This window comes from Bufo gargarizans, chromosome 10, assembly GCF_014858855.1.
Source record: "Bufo gargarizans isolate SCDJY-AF-19 chromosome 10, ASM1485885v1, whole genome shotgun sequence".
Classification (NCBI taxonomy): Eukaryota; Metazoa; Chordata; class Amphibia; order Anura; family Bufonidae; genus Bufo; species Bufo gargarizans.
Window position 1 is genome coordinate 33,582,984 of NC_058089.1, and position 27,037 is coordinate 33,610,020.

At 43.7% G+C, this 27,037-nt stretch overlaps 1 protein-coding gene across 1 annotated transcript in view; it reads right to left on the reverse strand.

Moving 5' to 3' along the window:
- DRD4 (dopamine receptor D4) overlaps positions 1-11,359 on the reverse strand; it is a 51,889-nt gene extending 40,530 nt beyond the window's left edge. Inside the window, exons 1-2 of the mRNA XM_044270926.1 lie at positions 11,117-11,359; positions 597-709 (exon numbers count right to left, since the gene is read on the reverse strand). Coding sequence (XP_044126861.1) covers positions 597-709; positions 11,117-11,356 — 353 coding nt within the window. The 5' untranslated portion in view covers positions 11,357-11,359. The remainder of the gene's footprint in view (positions 1-596; positions 710-11,116) is intronic.
- Positions 11,360-27,037: the final 15,678 nt, after the last annotated feature.

Genomic DNA, 27,037 nt, shown 5'->3' on the forward strand with positions numbered 1-27,037 from the left:
AAGCAGGAAACTGCCGCCTCCTCCCTCCTAGAAATTTCTATGCCTCTAACTTTCTGCCCCCTATGTCTATCTGCCACCTTTGGACCCCTCAATACAAGAGAAGATCCTCTGAGAACTTAAAAAGTGTAATCTCATTTTAAGGATGATATCAGTGCTCATTTTATTTAAGAAAGTACTCTAAGTACATCAGCTGGATTGTTCTTTTTCCTTAAATCCTTTTCATAGTTACTAAGAGATCAAAAGGGATTAAAGACACAGGGAAAGATTGAATGACCTTAACACACAGCGGAGATCAAGGGAAATGTAGCAAAAAAAATAGAACTATTGCAGTCCCCAATGCACGGAACAGACGGCACATGGCGAAAGAGCTATATTCTCTGTATAGGGCCAGCGAATTTTATCAATGTTGATAAGAATGCAAGAAGTAAGTATTGAAATAAAATTTACCCCTAACTTTCAATGTACCTAGTAAATATAAGGTCTTCATTGCCACTTAATGATTTGGTGACGAATCAGCAGTTGCCTCCACTACATGTAAAGGAAGGTAATAATGACAACACAGAGGACTTGTGAATTCACATTTCAGGATCACTTACCTGTCCACACTGATAGCACAGAGGTTGAAAATGGAGGCAGTGCACAGCATGACATCCATGGTCATTAGGACATCACACAAGACAAAACCAAGTGTCCACACCCCTCCTAGAAACTGCAATAGATATAAACGATTAGCACAGATATAGAGAGGAGAATTTAGTAAAGTACATGACATGCAATGACATGAGGCATGTCTGTCTATCTATCTATCTATCTATCTATCTATCTATCTATCTATCTATCTATCGTAGCTATCTATAGTATCTATCTATCGTATCTATCTATCTATCTATCTATCTATCCTGTCTCCTACCATTACTTCATTACTATAATATATACACAATATATACACAAAAAATATGGACACAAGTATTGAAACACCTAGACATTACACCTACAGGATTTTTAGGACATCCCATCCCATTCTAAATCCATAGACATTAATATGGAGTTGCCCTCCACCTTGTTGCAGCTAAAAGAGCTTCCACTCTTCTGGGAAGGCTTTCTAAAAAAAATTGGCCATTCTTCGAGAAGAGCATTTGTGAGGTGTGACGGTATGCGAGGCGAGGTGGTGGATGATAGGTATGTTTCACCTCGCATGCGCTCTGTTGTCAGGGACTGAACCGGAATCCGGCCCGGGTTTTTCCAGCCTCTGTGGCAGGCTTGGTTCCGGTCCAGAGATTGTGGTCCACTGGAGTTCACCTCCAGGTGGACTTTAAATAAACAGGAAGAGAGCACAGCAGGTCTCTCATGTGCTGAGTCTCAGGACTGTAACCTGTGTTGCTGAAGAGAGAGCTATGTTTGGATGCGAGGAAAAACAAAAGGTTTGCTTTACCATTTGTGTTGGCGGTGTCGGGGAGCAGCCCCACACCGTATAGTCAGGACATGACTGTATAGCTTAGCGCCGGACGGCAAGGATTTACTTTATGTTTTGTTTGTTTTCTGCTGTACAAACCTTTGTGCCTAAATAAACCTGGCAACCAGACAGATTTTCAAGGAAACTGCCTGCTTACGGACTGTCTGTTTCAGAAAAAGGTGATCCCCACGAGCTAATCTCCCACAGAGGTCAGACACTGAGTTTGGACAGAGGGACCTGGCTTGCAAGCTCCGTTCTGGTTCATCCCAAAGGTGTTGGATGGGGTTGAGGTCAGGGATCTGTGCAGCTAGTCAAGTGTTTCCACAACAAATTCACCCAACCATGTCTTCATAGACCTTGCTTTGTGCACTGGGGCTTTCCCCAAACTGTTCCCACAAAGTTAGGATTGGTTCATATCACGATTTTTCCCATCTCTTTAAAGGGGTTGTCTCATCATGGACAATGGGGGCATATCGCTAGGATATTCCCTCATTGTCTTATAGGTGCGGGTCCCACCGCTGGGACCCGCACCTATATCGAGAACGGGGCCCTACAAGTGAAGCTGGCTATTTCCGTCGGCCCCATAGAAATGAATGGGAGCGGGGGCTGCGCATGCGCGGTACGCTCCCATTCTATGGGAGCCGGCTTGGTGGTGGCCGGCAGGAATCCTACAGCCACCACCTTGCGGGGCTCCGTTCTCGATATAGGTGCAGGTCCTAGCAATATGACCCCATTGTCCACTATGACACAACCCCTTTAATGTATACAAAAAGGTATACATTAAATGGATGCCTCAGACTGATGCCATACAGTTAACATATACATTTTTTAGTGCACTATGCAGGATACAAAAGCATAGCACACCACTTTTATTCCAACGTATACATCACACGGATGGGAAAAACGTGATGCGAACCCACCCTTAGAAACATACAATTGTCTAAAATGTCTTGGTATGGTGAAGCATTAAGATGTCCCTTCACTGGAACTAAGGGGCCTAGGCTAACCCTTCAAAACACATAGCATAGCATTTTTCCTCCTCCATTAAACTTTACAGGTGGCACAATGCAGTCAGGCAGGTAACGTTCTCCAGGAATTCACCAAAGCCAGACGTCAGTTAGAGAAGTGTAATTTATGACTCCACAGAACATATTTCACTGCTCCAGAGTTAAGGTGCGACATGCTTTACTCCACTCCATCCAACGCTTGGTGATGTAAGGCTTGCATGTGGCTGCTTGGTTATCGAAGCCCATGCCATAAAGCTCCTGGAGCATAGTTTTGTGCCGATGTTAATGCCAGAAGAGGTTTGGACTCTGCAGTTATTAAGTAAGCAGAGCATTGGCGACTATGCACTATGCTCCTCAGCATTCAGCGACCTCGCTCTGTAACTTTACATGGTCTCCGCTTCATGGCTGAGTTGCTGTGGTTTGTAAATCTTTCAACTTTGCAATGATACCAATCATTGTGGAATATCTAGGAGGGATACAATTTCACAAACTGACTTGTTACAATGGTGGCATCCTATTACAGGAGCACTCTCAAATTTAGTGAGTTCTGTAGGGCACGCCATTCTTTCAGAAATGTTTGTAAAGGCAGACTGCATGGCTAGGGCCTGGATTTTATACACCTGTGGCAATGGCACTAAATGAAAAACAAATTCAATGATTAAGAGGAGTGTCCCAATACTTTGGCTATATCGTTATCTGTGTGCACTCCCTTAACATCATCTGCTTGAGGAGAGTTGGGAGCCCCCCATATACATTAACCCTTTCTGGACCTCTGCCATACATGTACAGTCCAGTCTTTAAAAATGGAGCCTACTTGTGAGCACCATGGCCACTTGGTTTCTGCTGCTTCATACAGTAGAAACTCTGGGCCAATGTCTATGATTGACGATAATGCTGATCGAAGGCATTTAACCCTTCAGATGCCGTGGTCAAATGTGACCATGGCATCTCAGAGCCCAAAACCCAGAAACTCTGCTCTTCCAGGCATGGAAAGGCTTCTCCTGGGCGAGTCATTTGTTGGTTGCGAAAGGCCAGAGCCTGCTGAAGCCTTTCACAGGTATAATCCAATGTTGTATACTAATAGGACTGCCTCTCGACAAATCACCCGCACTTTATTTACTCACCATACATATAAACATTCATTAAAATATTATAAAACAAACATCACAAAAATATGCATCAGTTATTGACCCAGGTATAAATTTTCCGGAGCTCACGCATAAAAAATAAAAAAATATATAAAAATGGCCCAAAAGATTTGCTGAAGTTATGTTACTGGACGGTAATTCATTCAGTCAATTTTGTTGCCATTTCATCATCGATCAATAAATAATATATATATATAAATATATATAGATTTCTATCATCACACTAGCTGGTAATTTTACAACGTAAGTTCCAATGCAGATGGCAAGGTTATACGTGCGCTGTGTGTCTGTGTTGTTAGGATATATTCACATAAAGCCAGATGAATTATTGGATTACTCACGATCACGGTGTGCTATACAGGATTTTGCACCACACGTGTCTCTGCCCGTTATGTCTCTCTCTTTATCGGGTCTCCGTGGTTTCCAATTGGCTCGTAGTAGGCTATGCGGCTGTACTTAGCAGACTAGCGCACTCCTCCAGATACTGCCCCAGAACGCTGTATATCAGTCCAATGATATTGTGATTTGTATGAAAAGGTAGATCTCCGTCCACACTATCTTTTTGTTGGCATTCTTTCACCAGACGCGTTTCGAAAACAAACTTGTTTCTACCTCAGTGGTACATACTCGAATGAAAACCCTGGGACTCCATGTGAAGTCTTTTTGAATCATCTTGATCAAGGTAAGGCTACTTTCACACTAGCGTTCGTCGGTCCGCTCGTGAGCTCCGTTTGAAGGGGCTCACGAGCGGACCCGAACGCTTCCGTCCAGCCCTGATGCAGTCTGAATGGAGCGGATCCGCTCAGACTGCATCAGTCTGGCGGCGTTCAGCCTCCGCTCCGCTCGCCTCCGCACGGACAGGCGGACAGCTGAACGCTGCTTGCAGCGTTCGGGTGTCCGCCTGGCCGTGCGGAGGCGTGCGGATCCGTCCAGACTTACAATGTAAGTCAATGGGGACGGATCCGTTTGAAGATGCCACAATATGGCTCAATCTTCAGGCGGATCCGTCCCCCATTGACCTTACATTGAAAGTCTGGACGGATCCGTACGAGGCTATTTTCACACTTAGCTGTTATATGCTAAAATAATGCAGACGGATCCGTTCTGAACGGAGCCTCCGTCTGCATTATTATGATCGGATCCGTTCAGAACGGATCCGATCGAACGCTAGTGTGAAAGTAGCCTAAAATCAAACACCTGGCCTGGATCTTTTAACTACATATATCATTCACACAATGCGATATTGAATCAACAATTACCCACATTATATCACGGATCTATAAAATATAACTTCCCATTATTTTTAGCATACAATTATTCTTAACTACATACAGGTCCTTCTAAAAAAATTAGCATATTGTGATAAAGTTCATTATTTTCTGTAATGTACTGATAAACATTGGACTTTCATATATTTTAGATTCATTACACACAACTGAAGTAGTTCAAGCCTTTTATTGTTTTAATATTGATGATTTTGGCATACAGCTCATGAAAACCCAAATTTCCTATCTCAAAAAATTTGCATATTTCATCCGACCAATAAAAGAAAAGTGTTTTTAATAAAAAAAAAGTCAACCTTCAAATAATTATGTTCAGTTCTGCACTCAATACTTGGTCGGGAATCCTTTTGCAGAAATGACTGCTTCAATGCGGCGTGGCATGGAGGCAATCAGCCTGTGGCACTGCTGAGGTGTTATGGAGGCCCAGGATGCTTCGATAGCGGCCTTAAGCTCATCCAGAGTGTTGGGTCTTGCGTCTCTCAACTTTCTCTTCCCAATATCTCACAGATTCTCTATGGGGTTCAGGTTAGGAGAGTTGGCAGGCCAATTGAGCACAGTAATACCATGGTCAGTAAACCATTTACCAGTGGTTTTGGCACTGTGAGCAGGTGCCAGGTCGTGCTGAAAAATGAAATCTTCATCTCCATAAAGCTTTTCAGCAGATGGAAGCATGAAGTGCTCCAAAATCTCCTGATAGCTAGCTGCATTGACCCTGCCCTTGATAAAACACAGTGGACCAACACCAGCAGCTGACATGGCACCCCAGACCATCACTGACTGTGGGTACTTGACACTGGACTTCAGGCATTTTGGCATTTCCCTCTCCCCAGTCTTCCTCCAGACTCTGGCACCTTGATTTCCGAATGACATGCAACAGTCCAGTGCTGCTTCTCTGTAGCCCAGGTCAGGCGCTTCTGTCGCTGTTTCTGGTTCAAAAGTGGCTTGACCTGGGGAATGCGGCACCTGTAGCCCATTTCCTGCACACGCCTGTACACGGTGGCTCTGGATGTTTCTACTCCAGACTCAGTCCACTGCTTCCGCAGGTCCCCCAAGGTCTGGAATCGGTCCTTCTCCACAATCTTCCTCAGGGTCCGGTCACCTCTTCTCGTTGTGCAGCGTTTTCTGCCACACTTTTTCCTTCCCACAGACTTCCCACTGAGGTGCCTTGATACAGCACTCTGGGAACAGCCTATTCGTTCTGAAATTTCTTTCTGTGTCTTACTGTCATGGAACCATGAACCAGACGTACAACAAGAGATAAGTGGAAATAAGAAGGCTTTATTGAAAATCAAGCTGTAAGCAAAAGTCCAAATGGATGGCTAAACCGAAGCAGGGTCTTGCGTAGACAGAGGTCAGGAACCAGAAGGGTAGTCAGACGAAGCCTGGATCAGGAACCAGCAGGGTAGTCAGACGAAGCCAGGATCAGGAACCAACGCGGTAGTCAGACGAGGCCAGGATCAGGAACCAGAAGCAGCAGCAGTCTTAGAAGCATGTGAACACAGGAGGACCAAGCAAGGAACTGAAGCCACAGACCTCCTATATATATGAGCTAGGCATCCAGCTCCTCCCAGTGGGAAGGAGAAGCCGCAGGGTGGGAGGCTACAAGAAACCCAGAAACCAAGATGGCCGCCAGCACATGTCAAACGAAGGAGAACAGTAAGAAGGTAAGACCATGACACTTACCCTCTTGCTTGAGGGTGTCAATGATGGCCTTTTGGACAGCAGCCAGGTCGGCAGTCTTACCCATGATTGCGGTTTTGAGTAATGAACCAGGCTGGGAGTTTTTAAAAGCCTCAGGAATCTTTTGCAGGTGTTTAGAGTTAATTAGTTGATTCAGATGATTAGGTTAATAGCTCGTTTAGAGAACCTTTTCATGATATGCTAATTTTTTTAGATAGGAATTTTGGGTTTTCATGAGCTGTATGCCAAAATCATCAATATTAAAACAATAAAAGGCTTGAACTACTTCAGTTGGTGTGTAATGAATCTAAAATATATGAAAGTCTAATGTTTATCAGTACATTACAGAAAATAATGAACTTTATCACAATATGCTAATTTTTTTAGAAGGACCTGTATATCGCTATTTAGAACATATGTCGATATATTTCATTGTTTACTTTTAAATTCTCCATTTACTTGGACTTTAACAGAAATTCCAAGTATATCTTTATACTGGCGACCTATTTCGCATCAGCCGCATGTATTATATTTATACCAAAAGATGGTTAATGCAGTTACAACATTTCCTAGTTTGTAATCATGATTGCATCTAGCACTTCTAATCACAGTCTCATTCACACCTTGTGTTTCATTCATCTGGAAGACAACCTTATTACAATTGTAATAACAAGTTTAACCATGGGAGCATATGGCAATCTGTTATATTACACACATAATTGTGCTAATAAATAAAGTGTATAAAAAAATGTAAAAAAATAAATATATACAGTATACATGTAGAAAAAATATATAGAAAAAAATAAAAAATATGTACCCTAATTCTTATGCTACTACCTTGATTCTTTTGTTCTATATTATTATATGTTATTTTATAATTAACTGCTATTGCACATAATGTTTTCAAAGCTTGGAATCAAAGATTAGCTCATCAGCTGCTTCTTATTACTCTTTCAGCTTTCACTTCTTTTCGTCATCCATAGAAACATAGAAACATAGAATGTGTCGGCAGATAAGAACCATTTGGCCCATCTAGTCTGCCCAATATACTAAATACTATGAATAGCCCTTGGCCCTATCTTATATGAAGGATAGCCTTATGCCTATCCCATGCATGCTTAAACTCCTTCACTGTATTTGCAGCTGCCACTTCTGCAGGAAGGCTATTCCATGCATCCACTACTCTCTCAGTGAAGTCTTCTACACTCTTTTCTCTAATGTAGTTCACACTCACACTGCATTATATAGTTTTAAGGCCTCTTGCACACGAACGTGTGCGCCCCGTGGTCGTGCTGCGGCCTGCAAAATGTGGGCCGCAATGCACGAGCACAGTCCGTGGGGCAGCCGCAGCGAATCGCGGACCCATTCACTTTAATGGGTCCGCGATCCGGCTGTTCCACAAAAACATAGGACATGTTCTATCTAGGGTTCCGTTCCGCAACCTTTTTTGATGTTGTTGATATGCTCAGCAATTCTTGTTTTTAAATCTTTTTGATAGTCCCATGTACTGTTATGTATTATTTGCACTTGGTTTGATGCCGTAGGGTAAACGGTTGACTGAGCTCCCCAATAGCTGGTGAGCTCCCTCAAATTTGTATTAATCCAATGTAGGCCTGCAGGTGGCAGCACTAAATTGCAATCTACTAAATCTTCTACTTATCAATGGATTTATTACCATTAATAAATAGAAGTGGAAGTCTAAGGCCTCTTTCACACGGGCGTTGCGGGAAAATGTGCGGGTGCATTGCGGGAACACGCGCGATTTTTCAGCGGGAGTGCAAAACATGCGTTTTGCACTCGCGTGAGAAAAATCGCGCATGTTTGGTACCCAAACCCGAACTTCTTCACAGAAGTTCAGGTTTGGGGTCGGTGTTCTGTAGATTGTATTATTTTCCCTTATAATAGCATTCTGAATAGTAATAGCATTCTGCATAGTAAAATAGCGCTGGAGGGGTTAAAATAAAATAAAAAATAATTTAACGCAACTTAGTCCACTTGATCGCAAAGCCGGCATCTCCTTCTATCTTCATCTTAGCTGTGTGCAGTAACAGGACCTGTGGTGACGTCACTCCGGTCATCACATGATCTTTTACTATGGTGATAGATCATGTGATGACCGGAGTGACGTCACCACAGGTCCTGTTGCTACACAAAGCTAAGATGAAGACAGAAGGAGATGCCGGCTGCGCGAGCAAGTGGATTAAGGTGAGTTAATTTTTTTAAATATTTTTTTTTACCCCTCCAGCCCTATTGTACTATGCATTCTGTATTCAGAATGCTATTATTTTCCCTTATAACCGTGTTATAAGGGAAAATAATAATGATCGAGTCTCCATCCCGATCGTCTCCAAGCAACCGTGCGTGAAAATCGCACCGCATCCGCACTTGCTTGCGGATGCTTGCGATTTTCACGCAACCCCATTCATTTCTATGGGGCCTGCTTTACGTGAAAAATGCACAAAATAGAGCATGCTGCGATTTTCACGCAACGCATAAGTGATGTGTGAAAATCACCGCTCATGTGAACAGCCCCATAGAAATGAATGGGTCGGTATTCAGTGCGGGTGCAATGCGTTCAACTCACGCATCGCATCCGCGCGGAATACTCGCCCCCGTGTGAAAGGGGCCTAATAATTGCAAGTTGTTAGGCCCTTGGGGTCCTACAATAAAAGGTAGAAAGAAATGTAAAATAAATATATTAAAAATATATAAATTCAAATAATCCCCCCTTTCCGCATGTAAAAATAAACAATCAAAAAATATATACATCATAGGCATTGCTCCATCTGAAAACGACCATACTATTAAAATCTAAAAATATTTATTCCTCATGGCGAACGGCATAACGAGAAAAAAATCAATCACATTCCAGAATAGTATCAGTAAAAACTATAGATTGTCCCACAAAGAAATGAGCCCACAAACAGCTCGTAGATATAACTATAAAAAAAATGATGGGGCCAGAATATGGCGAATAGAAAGAAAAATCTTTTTTCCAAAGTTTATTTTTTTTTCACTGTTAAAACACAAGAAAAACTAGATAAATGTGCAATCTTTGTAATTGTACTGACCCAGAGAATGAAGGACATGGCTCAGTTTTAACGTATTTGGAACAACCTAAAAACAAAACCCATACAAATGTGGCGAAATTGCATTTCTTTTTTCAATTCCACACCTTTTTGAATTTGTTTCCATCTACCGACTACATTGTATGTAATAGTAAATGGTGCCATTACAAAGTACAACTTGTCCCCTAAAAAAACAAGCCCTGATACGGATATGCGAATGGAAAAATAAAAAACGTATGGATCGGGGAAGGTAGAGAGTAAAAAATTAAAATGCAAAAATGAGAAATTGCAAGGTCCTGAAGGGGTTAAATTGTAGGTCGTTCACTGACAATATACTAATGCAACCAAGCTGAACAAGAAGTGGGGATTAAGGAAAAGTGTCTAATATGTCTAGCGAGATCACACCGTGTATATCACTAGGATAAATTTGGTGCATCTCCTGTCTGTCTGGTCTTGTCTAAACGTCTGTAATAGTAATACATTTCACCCAATATTTACAAACCTCAACTAAAAATGCAGCCGTTACTAGCCATGTGCTGACTTTGTATATCAAATATCAGAAAGGAATCTCCAAGGGAATTTTATAAAAATGTTTATACTTTTGTTTAGTATTTATTTTTGTTATTACGACCTAACCAGATAATGTAATTATTAGGATTGCATTCCCCTTGACCCCTTACTATACTGATACCTAATATAGCTATAAAATATCTTATACATTTATAAAAGAGATACCCGCAGATAATTTACCACCAAAAGGCACACCATGCACAGCAGAGTAATTCCTCATGCTTTCTGATATGTGCAAATTGTTAAATATAACATGTATTACTTAAAATGAAAAACACCTACCCCCCTCCCAAAAAAAAAAGTTAGAGCAAGGTTAGGCCTCTTTCACACAACCGTTTTTTCCCCCCATTTACGGGCCTTTTTTTGCGTTCCGTATATGGAACCATTCTTTTTTTAATGGTTCCACAAAAAAACTGAATGTACTCCGTATGCATTCTGTTTCCGGATTTCCGTTTTTCCGTTCCGTTGAAAGATAGAACATGTCCTATTATTGCCCGCAAATCACGTTCCGTGGCTCCATTCAAGTCAATGAGTTCCCCAAAAAAACGGAACTCATACGAAAATGCATCCGTATGTCTTCCGTATCCGTTCCATTTTTGCGGAACCATCTATGGAAAATTTTATGCCCAGGCCATTTTTTTCCATGTAATTACTGTATACTGTATATGCCATATGGAAAAACGGAACAGGAATGGAAACACAGCGGAAACAAAAAACGGAACAATGGATCCGTGAAAAACAGACCGCAAAACACAGAAAAATCCATATGGTTGTGTGAAAGAGGCCTTACACTGCTTTCTATTACATTGCAAAACTATATCACCTGTCTCTCCTCCAGATTTAAAGCAATATCTAGGTTTCTATGAGTTGTGCACTGTATACATTCAGATAATACATTCGGACTTACCTCTGTGTATACATACAGTGGCAACACCAATACAGCCAGGAGAAGGTCAGCCACTGCCAAGCTCACAATGAAATAGTTGGTGGTAGTTTTCAAAGCTTTCTCTGTACAGACACTAAGACACACCAATACATTTCCACAGATTATAAACACAATCAGTATGAGCCCAAAGAACAAGGCCAGAAAGTTATAATGTGTGTCTTCTGAGGGCTCAGAAGTTTGGTTGGAGATGTTCTTCAGCATGGCTTCCTGACAATACTATATTCACTGTCCCATCAAAGCAGAAGACTGTAGATCAGACAGGATCTTGGGTCAGTCTTCTTCTTCTTCCTAGAAAGAGCAGTTTTTCCCGTGGAGAATTCATCCGTTCTTCTCACTTTTGTAGATGTTCTCATGGGTAAGGTCATAAGTATCTTGTCCTTGATTTCAGAGCTTTGTGGACCACTCTAAGTCTTTTATTCATTCTTTCGGTCTGTATCCCAGATGTTTTGCTCCTAAAGACCACACAGACTAATCCTTACTGACATGGAGTTAAAGTTGACTTTGTGGAACCACATATTGATGCACAGGGATGACTTTGTTGGAGATACATGTCCAAGCGTCAAACACCATGAAGGGTGCAGGGTCTTGAAGGATAAAGGTTCATGTCCTTAGTTGTCTCCATTATGACTTTGGGGTAGGCAGGAGAGGAATTCTTTCTCTCCCTCTGAAGAACTGAATGATCCCAAGGTGATTAATTTGCAAGTGGGTCGCGTCCAGGAGAAGAAAGCCGATTAAGGTAGAGAGGGTTTGTCCAGGAGCTGCTCCAATCAGCACAGCGATCTGGGAAGTGCTCACATCCAACACAAAGCTCAGCTTAGATGTGAATGTGACAGTACAGGGAGGGAGCCTGATCTGTGTCTGAGAGCACCTGGGCTCCACACATTGTCTATAGCATGCAGACATCAGTGACACCTTCTGAGCTCACATTGAAATGCTGCTTGTCATGCAGAATTTGAAGATTACACAGTATAACACTTAGGAACAGAATAGAAGAAAATATTCAGTTTTCTGCACATTATGGGGTTAATCCAGCAGCCACCCAAAGAATGCAAGGTTAATGAGAATTATGTAGGCAGCAAACTGTAGTACACAGTGCAGAAGGAATTCATGAGGGTAGATGTGGAAGTCTAGGAGTGTATGAATGGGGTGAGAGGTTTTAGTGGTGAAGCTGCTGGAGGTGTGAACTGAGCAGCTGGGGGGTAATAAACTGCCTCCAAGTCTAGTGTTCTCTACTGTCTATGCTACAAAAATCCCATATTACATTATAATAAGAAGGAATGATCAGGAGAATACTATCATGAAGCCTTCTAAATGAAATTGTGTGGCCAGTCTCCTCTGTTCATGAATGTGTTAAATGTGTCATTTTAAGATTCCAGACTGGCAGAGCTCCACCAGGATACAGGTCAGCAGCTGACAGTATTCTCACATCTCTATGATATACATGTCAATTGTGCTTCTCCAGCCTGGCATAAGCACACTAGATTTGTCCTTTTGATCAGTAATGTAAATGTATTAACTCCTGGAAAAAAAAACAACAACAACAACATATAGAAAGTATTTGATCTTTATTTACAATAAATATACTAATAAATATGCTAATACAAAACAGTAAAAATTGGCAGTACATAGAGAAAGATAACCCTCCCCGAAAGGCTAATCATACAAAAATACACAGCAAAAAATATATTATTACAAACATCAGATGGGTGGACTCACTATACATGCAACTGTATAGTCACACAAGAACCCATATGCGTAAATATATATATTGATATAACATTAAGTATTGTCTGACAGCACTTAGGCTACTCTCACATCTGCGTTTTTGCTGGATCCGGCAGGGGTGTATAATACACCCGTCTGCATCCGTAATGTCAATGGGTGACAGATCCGTTTTCTTTTGTGTCCAAGAAAACTGATCCGTCCCCATTGACTTACATTGTGTGTCATGCCGGATCCATCTTGCTTCGCATCCTATGCCGGACAGAAAAACGCTGCTTGCAGCAGAAAGTTTTCTGTCCGGTATGGGAACGCAACCAAACGGAAAGGAATGCATTCTGGTGCACTCCGTTCCGTTCAGTTCTGTTTTAACCCTATTGACAATGAATTGGGACAAAACTGAAGCGGTTTTCTCGGGTATTGAGATCCTATGACGGATCTCAATACCGGAAAGAAGAAACGCTGATGTGAAAGTGGCCTTACCCGCTATGTATAGTGAGTCCACTCATCTGATGTTTGTAATATCATTTTTGCTGTGCATTTTTATATGATTAACTGCCAGGGAGGGGTCTCTTTCTCTGTGTATTAATTCTGACACTTTTTACTGTTTTTTTATATTTTTAAAACATATTTATTGTCAATAAAGATCACTTTTTATATGTACTGTACTCTATGGTGTTTTTTGTTGTAGGAGAGCATTTATTTATTGGTACCTATTGTTAGGACTAGAGATGAGCGAATTTATGAAAACTTCGATTCGACTGATTCTCCGAATTTTACAACAAGAATTGTGCATTTTGCATTTTTTGGTAAGTAGCAGGTGCAACGACAGGGAGCTGCGATAGCGCTGCCCCCATCATTGTATCCCTCAGATTCCTACATGATCGCAGCATCTGAGTGTAAAAACTGTGTGAAATTAACCCCTTCACGACTGCAATACGTTTATATACGTGATATTTGCACATGCCCCGTGCAGCTATCACGTCTATAAACGTCAAACCAGCTCTTTAATCCAAACGCTGCAAAGCGCTTGGATTAAAGCTTCTGCCCCTGCACTGCTGCTGTCACGGACAGCATACAGTGCAGTAATGCAGACAAGGGACCAATCAGAGTGGCCCCTTGCCGGCAATCGATCCATGCAGACTAACCAATCGGATCGCGGCAGTGAAAAAAATGCAGGTTTCAGGCTCTGATCTGCGCTCTGCAGATCAGAGCCTGAAATCAGGTAGTGTCTCTGTGCCCCCCGATCTTGCGCCTCCAACACCCCCTGTCCGCGCCTGCCCCTGATGCAGTTCCCCCGCCCCATCCATATTCATGTAGTCTGCCCCTGATGCGGTCCGCCCCATGCATTCTCCCCGCCCCTCCTGCCCCAGCCTCCCTCAATGTTGGCGGCCGCACCCCCCCCTTTCCAGCACTGCCCCCGATCCCCCTGCTGTGTGTGATGGCGGCGGCTCCATTCCTGAGCTGCCACCATCAGCAGCGAGTGTCAGCTCTATGCTGACACTCTGCTGCAGTAACCCCATAGATGCCGCGGTTGCGGCATCCATGGAGTTAATAGAGGGAGGGAGCTCCCTCTCTCAACCATCGGGGCTGTCACGCTGTGACGGCAAGCACCCGATGGTTGCCATGGCAACCGAACGATTTGCAAAAGCGTCCGCTGTTGCCACCTACAGGGCATCTAATAGTATTATACTTTGCAATGCAAGAGCATTGCAAGTATAGTACAGCCATCAGCCCCACTGGATCTTCATTATCCAAGAGGGACTTGATAAAAAAAGAAAATGAAAATAATAAAAATGAAAAATAAATAAATAAATAAAAATGTAAATTAAAAAAAGAAATTGCCTTTTCCTATAAAAAAATAAAAAAATAAAATACACATATTAGGTGTCACCGCGTCCGTAACGACCATATCTATAAATATATCACATGATAGACCCCGTCCGATAAACACCATTAAAAAAAAAACTGTGCCAAAAAAGCTATTTTTGTCACCTTACATCACAAAAAGTGCAACAGCAAGCGATCAAAAAGACTTATGACCCCCAAAATAGTACCAATCAAACCATATTGATGGTATATTGATACCCTATTGGTATATTGATACCCTATTTAAGACAATCACCCAAAAAATATAAAAGCTATGGCTCTCAGACTATGGAGACACTAAAACATCATTTTTTTGGTTTCAGAAATGCTATTATTGGGTAAAACTTAAATAAATAAGAAAAAGTATGCATATTAGGTATTGCCACGTCCGTAACGATCTTCTCTATAAAACTATCACATGACCTAACTCCTCAGATGAACGATGTAAAAATAAATAAATGAAAAACTGTTCCAAAACAGCCAATTTTTTGGTCACCTTGCCCCATAAAGTGTAATAATAAATGATCAAAAAATCCTATGTACCCAAAAATGGTATCAATAAAAACCTCAACACTTTCTGCATAAAACGAGCCCCTGCACAAGATGATCGGCAGAAAAATAAAAAACATATGGCGTTCAAAAAACCAATCCAGCAAAATCTGCCTTCCAAAAACCGTATGGCATTCCTTTCCTAATGCGCCCTGCCGTGTGCCCGTACAGCGGTTTACGACCACATATGGGGTGTTTCTGTAAACCGCGGAATCAGGGTAATAAATATTGAGTTTAGTTTGGCTGTTAACCCTCAATGTGTTAAAGAAAAAAATATAATAAAATGGAAAATCTGCCAAAAAAGTGAAATTTTGAAATTTCATCTCCATTTTCCTTTAATTCTTGTGGAACACCTAATGGGTTAACAAAGTTTGTAAAATCAGTTTTGAGTAACTTGAGGGGTGTAGTTTCTACAATGGGGTCATTTATGGGGGTATCCACTATGTAGGCCCCACAAAGTGACTTCAGACCTAAACTGGTCCTTAAAAAGTGGGTTGCTTCTAAACTTCTAAGCCTTCTAACGTCCTAAAAAAAATAAAATGACATTTCCAAAATGATGCCAACATAAAGTAGACATATGGGGAATGTTAAGTAATAAATATTTTATTAGGTATCACTTGCTGTTTTAGAAGCAGAGAAATTGAAATTTGGAAAATTGAGAATTTTTCAAAAGTATGGGTACATTTTGGATTTTTTCATAAATAAAGGTGAAATATATTGACTCAAATATATGACTATCATGAAGTACAATGTGTCACGAGAAAACAATCTCAGAATGGCTTGGATAAGTAAAAGTGTTCCAAAGCTATTACCACATAAAGTGACGCATGTCCGATTTGTAAATGTTGACCTGGACACTAGGGCATCAATGACCCTTGTTCATGAAAGGGTTAACATAAAAAAAAAAAATAAATTAAACTTATCGCCTCCATTTGCTCGTGATGGGCCGGCAGCCACCATCTTGCTTGAAGATCTGGAGTGAAATCTTGCACGGCGCAAGATTACGTCATCATACCACGCACGGGATTTCGGCCGAGATCTTCATTTAAGATGGCGGCTGACAGCCCATCGCCAGCAAATGGAGGAGGTAAGTATGATTTTTTCTGTTTTCTACACTATTTCAGGTTAAATCGATTCGCACAAGGAAATTCAGCTTCGAGGCGAATCGAATTTATCCTGAAATTCGGATCGAATTCCACTTCATAGGATTCAATTCGCTCATCTCTAGTTACCACACCCTCATGTTTGATCGGTGCTTAGTTTATGTAAAGTTATCTCCTAGCCACTGGAAATGGGACAGCTATTAGATCGATGGGGCATAACTTTACATAACTGGAAAACCCCTTTAAAGGGAACCTGTCATCCACTTTATGCTGACCTCACTGAGGGCAGTATAAAATACTGACAGAAATGCTGATGTCAGCGGTGTGTCACTCATGGGCTAAAAGTAAGTGATTGCCGAGAACCAGCATCATAATCATTGCAGCCTGGGCCTGGAAAAGAGTCAAATCTACCTGAGAAGAGTCCTGGTTATTCATATCTCCTGCTCTCCCCGTCCATCTGCTGATGACTGGCAGTTCTCTCCTAGAGAGAAAGGGAGAAAACTCGGTAGAAGCCGGTCAGTCATCAGCAGGAGAGCAGGACTTCATGAATAACCAGGACTCTTCTCAGGTGGCCATGATGCAGCATACGGGTAGGCTACCCGACACTGCTAGATTTGAGTGTGTAGTTCCCTTTAAGCCAGTCAGGCCGGTTACCGGCAATCCTTATCACAGCCAGCAGAGGGAGCCCCCAGTTCAGTATAAATAGGCTAGGGCCTAGCTCAGGAAGTGAGAAGTTTCCAGACTCAGTGCAGAGAGGGTTCCCCTCCTGAGTCCGTATTCATAGAAGTCAGGAAAGCAAGCCACCAGCCAAGACACAGAATACCACAGAGGCCGATCAGATGAAGCAAGAGGTACTCAAGATAACAGAGGAGGTACTAGATAAGGACAGCTTCAAGGGTACGCCAGATAAAGGGCATTAGACCTTGGAGAGAAAGTCACATGTTTCAGGACCAGTCAGGAATAGTGTGCAAGCCGCCTGTACTGCATCTCCTGTAATCAACACTCTGTATAAAACATTGCTAAGACCGGCCATTCTGTACTTCCAAGAACCAGCTGTATTCCAATAGTAACCAACTGTCTTTCATGGAACTGCGCTTCCAACTGCGTCCATGTATTATAATCACTGATATTCAGTAAAGTTCCAGTTTTTGTTGGCTATCCTATGCTTGCTTCATTCTTCTACAATACCATACACGGCGTGTCACCGTTTAATTGACACTGGCGTCACGAACTTTTAAATACCTGCCTGTTCCAGTATTTGCCCCAATTGAAGACGACAGTGGATCCCAGGTTAGTGAGTCAATCTGCACTACAAAGCCCAGCATACACTACTGACCCCCTGGGACACTGCATCGCTCTTTTTGGCGTCACGAACAGGATCCGCATACTTCTGAAGTGCAGAGAAGTGTGAACTGTGTGCTTTAACTATTCCACCACCGTATTACAAAGACTGTAACCTTTATTTCTAAAATCTGTGGATTACAATTGTGCCTGGGAGGAATCAGAGACGCTGTACTGTGTTGCGCTACCCCCAGAGAGAAAATCGTATTTGTGGACTGTGATTTATTGGACTTTGCAACACCCTGCTTGCTGTCAGGGAATCGTGATCAAGATGGCCACCGGCCGCCTGGAGTAAAGTTTCCCGCGCTGCTGAGGACCTCCGTGGGCGGATCCCTTCAAAGACACAGAGAATCCCGCCCCTCTTCATCATCGCACCGCCGCGGCCCTGCTTTTCCTGCGTCAGCAACGTCACCGCGTACACAGGACGTCCGGAGTCTCACGAGATTTGGCCTGCGCGAACCCGGCGATACCGGTAAGAACTTGTATCCGGAGGGAAGGGGATTGTTCCGGCCCCTTTAGTCACCAGCGGCCACCTCGTAATAAGTTAACATGTCAGATCCGGGAGTTGCCGAGCGTCCGGACCCGGGAGAGCTTGCGGCTCCTAATCATCCTATAGCCCCCAGCATGATGCCCTTTACCATGCCTTACTATTTTGGGGCCCCATGGTTTCCCCGCTATAACGGAGAGGCCCATACCCTAAGAGACTTTAAAGAAAAGTTGCTGGCCTTATTCAAACTGTACCCCATAAATGCCGATCAGCAAATGGAAATCTTGCTAGCGCAACTGGAGGGGGCTGCCCGCAGAGAGGTATTATCCTGGCCTGCTGCTGAAAGGAGTACTCTGGAGCAGATATTCACCCGCCTCAGGGCCACTTTTGAAACGAGGACTGCCTCAGAGATAAAGATGCACTTCTTTGGCAAGAAACAGAAGTCCGGTGAGTCCCTCCGTGACTATGCCCTATCACTTCAGGAGGCTTTGGGGGCTGTAATCCAGATAGATCCCAAGGAAGCTGATAACCAGGATCAGACCCTGAGGGAACAATTTATTACCGGAGTGTCTAGTGAGCAAATAAGGACCCAATTAAAGATGCTGTCCGCCCAACACCCTAACAGTACCTTTCTGGACTTTAAAGAACTGGCTATAAAAATTCTGGGGTCAGCAGTATCTACAGAGTTGAGCACCCCACCTGAGTTATCAGCCTGCAGGTCAAAACCGTTTATCATTAACCGAGCTGAGGCCGGTCAAGCTGTTCAAGCTACAGCTACCGATACTATCGCCATGCTGACAGAGCAAGTAAATCACCTCACTAAAAGCCTAGAGAGAGTGTGCAGAAAAATGGAGGAATGGGAAAAACCTATGATGTCAGAAGAGGAGTTCCTGTCACCCTCTAAGCCGTTCCCACCTCCATACCAAGAGACTCACCCCAGGGATCCTGGGAGGCGCAATAGGGGTCGCCAGCGGCCCGTGTGTACATACTGCAAAAAGATGGGACACACAGAATCCACTTGCTGGCAGTTAAACGAGCAACCCCTGAGGCTGAGGACCACCCCTCGGGAGGTAGAACACTAGGTCCAAAAGATCCAAATTGGATGCCACGGTATGTAGGATCCCATCCTAAAATCAATGTGGAGATTAACGGGGTCCCCTTTGAAGCCCTATTAGATACTGGGTCTCAGGTCACTACTATTCAGCTGCCCGCCTTTGAAAGATTCTGGGACACCAACCAATTGACCCAGCCGCCTGAATCCTGGGTAGAGATTATCGCCAGCAATGGCAAACCGGTAAAGATCCATGGATACTGGGAACCCACCCTGCAGGTGGGAGAAGTAACCTTGCCTCAACAGGGGGTGATAGTAGTACAGGCCGGCGACAGAGGAGGACATCCTGTCATTCTAGGCACCAATGTCTTCAAAAACTGTTATGCAGAAATCCTTGCCGTATTACACCAGACTCTGCCCACCGCTTCCTCTGCATCCAAGAGGGTGATTCAAAAGACTATCACTGTGTTAAGTGCCCAGCAGAGGTTTGCTAACGGGAAAGGAGAAATTTGTACTGCCAAGATTAGTGATAATAAGCCTGTGACTTTGCCTCCTAATTCCCAAACTCTCTTATGGTGTCGTGCTGTCCTGGGAGTCCAAGGCCAAGATTATCCAGCCCTGGTGGAACCAATCCAGATGGAGAACTACCCTTATGTGAGAGCTGCCAAGTGCCTGGTGAACGTCTCCCAAGGTAAAGTACCTGTCCGTCTGATTAACCTGAGTGATCATCCTGTTGCGCTTACTAAGCATTACCCTGTTGCCCAGCTTTCTCAGGTGTTCTTCCAAGACATCATCCGTCTTCCAGTGACAGAAAAGCCGCCAGCTGCAGTCAGCGGATGTCCGCCGGTGCCCCAGTCACAAGTACCCTGGTGGGAAGAGCTACATGTCGGGGATGAGACTACCCCCCAACATCAACAAGAAGGGATACTACGGCTTGTCAAAGAGCACCACCAGGCCTTCAGTAAACATGCTGCTGATTATGGAGAGGTTAGTGCCATACAACACACCATACCTACTGGCTCTCATCCTCCTATCAAGGAGAGATACCGACCCTTACCGCCTACTTCATATCAGACTGTAAAAGAAATGATCCAAGAGATGAAAGACTCTAATGTAATCCGGGACAGTCGTAGCCCGTGGGCGGCACCCCTGGTCCTTGTAAAGAAGAAGGATGGTGGTATCCGTTTCTGCGTGGACTATAGAAAAATTAACCAAATAACCCACAAAGACGCATACCCACTGCCCCGCATTGAAGAGTCACTAACTGCTCTGGGCTCCGCTGCCTATTTCTCCACATTGGACTTGACCAGTGGCTACTGGCAAGTACCCATGGCCCCGGCAGATAGGGAAAAGACTGCTTTCACCACTCCCATGGGCCTGTTCGAATTCAATTGTATGCCGTTCGGGCTATGTAATGCCCCAGGAACTTTCCAGAGACTAATGGAGCGGTGTTTGGGTCACAAAAATTTCGAAACAGTGCTGCTGTATCTAGATGACGTCATTGTGTACTCAAAAACATATGAAGACCACCTGAAACACTTAGCAGAGGTCTTTGAAATCCTTGTCAAATATGGCCTGAAGGTAAAGCCATCTAAATGCCACCTGCTCAAACCTGCGGTAAAATACCTGGGGCATGTGGTAAGCGGAGAGGGCGTACAACCTGACCCTGATAAGTTAGCGGCTGTCCGTAACTGGCCGGTACCCACTACTGTCAAAGAGGTGAGGGGTTTCCTTGGTTTTGCCGGCTACTATAGACGTTTCATCCCCCATTTTGCTCAAATAGCCGATCCTATCCAGGAACTCTTGAGGGGGCAGCCCAAGAAAAGTCCTAGAACTCCAGTGCTCATAGAGTGGAATGAAGAGAGAGAGATAGCGTTCCAGTTGTTAAAAAAGAAACTGACCGAGCCTCCCGTGTTAGGTTATCCCGACTACAGCAAGCCCTTCCATCTGTATACTGATGCTAGCAAGCGGGGCCTGGGGGCTGTGTTAGCCCAGATTCAAGAGGGAAAAGAAAGAGTGATAGCTTATGCAAGCCGCTCCCTGAAAGGAGCTGAGAAAAATGACCAGAATTATAGTTCCTTCAAACTAGAATTCCTGGCACTAGTGTGGGCAGTGACGGAAAAATTCAAGGATTATCTAGCCGCTACCCCATTCATTGCATTCACTGATAATAACCCTCTGGCACATCTAAATACAGCTAAATTGGGGGCTTTGGAGCAAAGATGGGCCTCTCGTCTCGCCAACTATGATTTCTCTGTAAAATATCGCGCTGGACGTACTAATGACAATGCTGATGCTTTATCCAGACTTCCCACAGAGACAGCTCCTGATGATGTGCGAGATGCTTGGGAAGATGTAGAAATGCCGGCCTTCTACCATAAATTTGCTCAACAGGATCAGGCTCGGGCTACCAGTAACAGAGCTGCAGTTCCTTCACCCTCCAGTAGGCCGGAACTCAAAGAAGAAAGGTGGGTGAAACTACAGTCTGAAAGTAGAGTGCTGGGTGAATTGTTGGACTTCATTACCAGTGGCAGAGCCCCTGAGAGGATTCGGCGTAAGAGTACAGATCCTGAGCTCATCAAACTGTGGAGACAGCGCCATCAACTCTTCATACAAAAGGGCCTGTTGCTACGGAGAAGCCTAGACCCAGTGTCCAACGAACGAGTGCATCAAATTCTCATACCCCGACGAGATGCAGGTATGGTGTTGGAGATGTACCACAATCAATCCGGTCACTTTGGGGTCCAAAAGACTGAGGCAAATATCCGCCAGCGGTTTTACTGGGTGGGCATGAGAGAAGACATGGAGAAGTGGTGTCGGGAGTGTGTAGCCTGTGCCTTGAAACGAGGTGAACACCATGATCAGAGGGCACCACTGAGACCCATTGTAAGTACTCGTCCTCTTGAACTTGTCGCCATCGACCATGTGAAACTGGAGCCTAGTCGCTCAGGGTATGTGTACGCTATGACTATTATTGACCATTTCACTAAGTTTGTTGTAGCGGTGCCTGTGAGAGACCAGACGGCCAAGACTACAGCCAAACTGTTCTGGAAACACTTCCTCCTGCCCTACGGTTGTCCAGAAAAGATCCTCACCGATCAAGGTCCTGCTTTTGAGTCCCACCTGTTCCATGAACTGTGCCGCCTGCACAACTGTAAGAAGATCCGGACGACGGCCTACCATCCGCAAGGTAATGGATTATGTGAAAAAATGAATCAGACCTTGATAGAGATGCTGAGGACCGTGCCTCCTGAAACCAGGGGAGATTGGCCTAATCTGTTGCCACAGCTCATGTTCACATACAATCATACCATACACTGTTCCACCGGGTATACCCCCTTTTATTTGATGTTTGGGCGCCAAGGGTTATTGCCTGCTGACCACTCCTTGGATGTACTCGTACCTGATTGCATCAACCCATTCCCTAATACCGACTGGGTTGCTGAACACCAAAGGCGATTGAATACGGCCCAAGCTATTGTTCAGGAACGTATGGACTATGCTAGAGACCGGCAGCAGAGAGACTATGACCAAGCAGCCCATGCAGAACCCCTGACGATAGGGGCTGTGGTATGGTTAAAAAATAACCGCCGTACCAGTAAACTGGACAGTAAATGGGAACAAAGTCCTTATGTTGTCACTGCAATCCCAAATATTGGAACTCACACTTATGAGATCACCCGGGAGGGCAGGGGATCCCAAATTGTACACCGAAACCGGTTAAAGCTCTGCCTGACACCAGGACCCAGTGCCGAGAGTTCTATATCTGAACCCCCTGTGTCAGAGTCATCGATACAGCCCGAGGATCCTATGCAGGCTGTCCGTAATCTAAGGTATGACGCTGATCCCATGCATTGGCTTCTGACACCATGGTTGAACTTGTTGGTGCCCACTCCGGCACCTACTGTACCTTTACTTCCAGAAGAGCCGGTTCAGGATGCCCCGGATCCAGTTTCCCCTCTAGTGGATCCTGTTGTTCCTGACCAAGGTCTCACGGATGGAGATCCTCCTGTTGCTCCTCTCTCTTCTACCTCGGTGCTAAGGGAAGAGGAAACCCCTGTGTTGAGAAGGTCCACCCGGTTGACCAGGGGACGTCCGCCAGTCCATTTAGGAGACTTTGACTATGCTGGTGGTGTCTCCTCCCGAACAGTTGTTACTAGAAATAGCCTGCTTGACGTGTGTGCGCAAGAATGGACTCCTCCACGTGAGCCCTTGCCTGTTCTACACCCACGGGGAAACCCTGTGTAGTTCCTTATTATACTTCAGTCAAGAAAAATAGACTAACCTGGTTCACCTTAAGTCCGCTGTGCCAGGTCAGCGGCCGTGCCTAAGAAGAAAGAAGACGCCCCTTTTTCTTGCGTCATTTATTGCAAATGTTATATTTTTGTGTGAAATAGTTGTTTATTATATTTATAATACCATGTTTAACTTATGCATCAGCTTATGTTGGTTCAGGCATGTGTGTGAGTACGAGGCCTTACTCACGTTAAAGTCTGGGGGTGTGCAGCATACGGGTAGGCTACCCGACACTGCTAGATTTGAGTGTGTAGTTCCCTTTAAGCCAGTCAGGCCGGTTACCGGCAATCCTTATCACAGCCAGCAGAGGGAGCCCCCAGTTCAGTATAAATAGGCTAGGGCCTAGCTCAGGAAGTGAGAAGTTTCCAGACTCAGTGCAGAGAGGGTTCCCCTCCTGAGTCCGTATTCATAGAAGTCAGGAAAGCAAGCCACCAGCCAAGACACAGAATACCACAGAGGCCGATCAGATGAAGCAAGAGGTACTCAAGATAACAGAGGAGGTACTAGATAAGGACAGCTTCAAGGGTACGCCAGATAAAGGGCATTAGACCTTGGAGAGAAAGTCACATGTTTCAGGACCAGTCAGGAATAGTGTGCAAGCCGCCTGTACTGCATCTCCTGTAATCAACACTCTGTATAAAACATTGCTAAGACCGGCCATTCTGTACTTCCAAGAACCAGCTGTATTCCAATAGTAACCAACTGTCTTTCATGGAACTGCGCTTCCAACTGCGTCCATGTATTATAATCACTGATATTCAGTAAAGTTCCAGTTTTTGTTGGCTATCCTATGCTTGCTTCATTCTTCTACAATACCATACACGGCGTGTCACCGTTTAATTGACACTGGCGTCACGAACTTTTAAATACCTGCCTGTTCCAGTATTTGCCCCAATTGAAGACGACAGTGGATCCCAGGTTAGTGAGTCAATCTGCACTACAAAGCCCAGCATACACTACTGACCCCCTGGGACACTGCAATGACTCTTTTTAAGGCCTGGGCTGCAATGATTATGATGCTGGTTCTTGGCAACCACTTACTTTTAGCTCATGAGTGACACAGCGCTGACATCAGCATTTCTGTCACTATTTAGGCCTCATGCACATGGCCATTGCCCCGTCGTGGCAGTATTGCGGTCTGCAAACAGCGGGTCCGCAATAGACGGGCACTGTGTGCTCCCTGCATCACGGATGCGGACCCATTCACAACGGCCGTGTGCATGAGGCCTTATACTGCCCTCTGTACGGTCAGCATAAAGTTGATGACAGGTTCCCTTTAAATCATCATGCACGGGAGGGAGTATATACAGAAATGAGAATAGATAGATGGGAATAGATCAATACTGACAGACAAGATGCACTCTACTAATATATGGACTGCTATAATTTTCACCAGCGATCTTAGGGACTGTGTCTTTGGATACATATACTACAGTGTGGGATAATATTGTATACCATGCCTATTGTATACCAGCACCTGTTTGTTTTTTAATGGTGCACATTTTAGAATTTTTTTAATGGAGATGTAATCGATGTAAGGAAGTGCGTGGTATTCAGTACAAATCACAGTTTTTGGTTCACATTTCATATGCAAAGAGGTATCTCCCAAGGAAAGAGAACCATATCGCTAGCGCCACCTTGTGGAAGTGGCTCCCTAGGAGTCAAAATCCAACTTTTTAACAAACCTTGGGACATGACAAGAGAAAATAGCCAAGCCAGATATCCATCTGCAGACAGCTGTTTCGGGGTGCTTGCTCCTCATCAGTACAGTGTAGGATTCTGGCTGGCTGAGTGTGATGCCTTGGATGTAGCTTTGGCAAGTTGTTAGGTCTCCTTAAAGAGACCAGCTGTGTAAGGAGACTTATTGGAAAAGCTCCATGATGTGGAGACTTATAGGCAATGCTCTATGGAAATGCGCCATTGCCTATAAGTCTACATATCATGGAGAACTTCCAATAAGTCCCCGTATACAGCTGATCTCAGTACCAATTCTAGCTTTTCTACTGCTTATTGAAATGGTGCCATCACCCGACTCTTTCCTTCCCGGGCCAAATTTTCAATCCATTTCCTCACTGCGAATCCTACTGTTAAGGTAGATGAACATTACATACAGTGCTTTCACACCTACAGGAACATACAGTATTACTTACCTGCTACATCCAATGATATCCATCTCCTCTGATGTAGATGTTCTGTTTTCTTATCATCTCCTCTATCTTTTTTTTATTATTATTATAAATTATACTTCTGATGCTCCAAACATGATTTCATTGTTCTCTGTCTCTCTGTTCTATCAATCATGCCCTAATTGTTTAATGTTTTATTATTATTCTTTTGAGTTTCTAAATATGATTTCAGCTTAAGCCACAGACAGACAGGTCTTTTTTTTGCTTTTTATTTTTAGTATTTTTTAAACTGAGTAATTTATTACAAGTGACAGCATGTTTTATGTATTTCTGTATCACCTTTACTCCTTTCCCTTAAATGATCACTGTCTTTCAGTGAATCGTACACTAAACTAATATTTTCAATATTTATTCAGCACCGACCAGCCCTCTTATTTCTGCAGGCTGTATGCTAGTGTTGAGTCTATCTGCACAACCTGAGAAGGTGAACAACATCTAGCGAGGGCACAACTATTGTACATGTTATCCCTATGAGTGCCTTTCCTGTGTTGCACTCAATGCCATCTTCTCCATTGGAAGCATATGGACATCACATCTTTCAACCGCGTCTCAGTCTCATCTCTGCAGTTTGGTACGCAGACATCTTGGGTTCCTCACTTTTTCATCATCCTCCCCCCAACATAGGCAGTCTCCAGTACTGTGCTCACTATGGTCCCCAATGCCCCCAAACACTATACCACAGAAATAATATAATAATATAATTGCTTTACAGATAGTCCTTTCTATAGTAATAGAGCCAATAATTGTAATAGTTCTCACTACCGTACCCCCAGTAGCAATCCCATTAGTAATGCCCTCTATATTGCTCCTAATAATAATAATGCCTCCATAGCATGCCCCATAATAATAATAATGCCCCCATAGGGCATTAAGGCCCTCTAATAGTGCCCCCAGCAGTAACAAGATCCCTCTATACGCCAAAACTAGTTCCTTCTCCTAATGCAATGTATTGTCACCACAACTCAAAATGTTCTGGCCACCACAGACCAACAGTCAGAAAGTCGTTTTCAGAAAACCAAATCCAGAGCCTTTATTAAAATCATCCAACTTTTATTTCATCTTCTGAATAAAATTAGTGGTACAATAGTATTTCGCCAATAACCTACGCGTTTCGGACTGCTTCCTGAGTCCTTGTTTACGGTATAATACTTAAAGGGCTTCTGTCAGCCCACTAAACCGTTGTTTTTTTTTGGTTAATAATAATCCCTACACTGCGAGCTCCCTATACATAAGCTAAATATTCATTTTGGTTCTGTAGATTTTGTTAAAAAGCAATTTTTA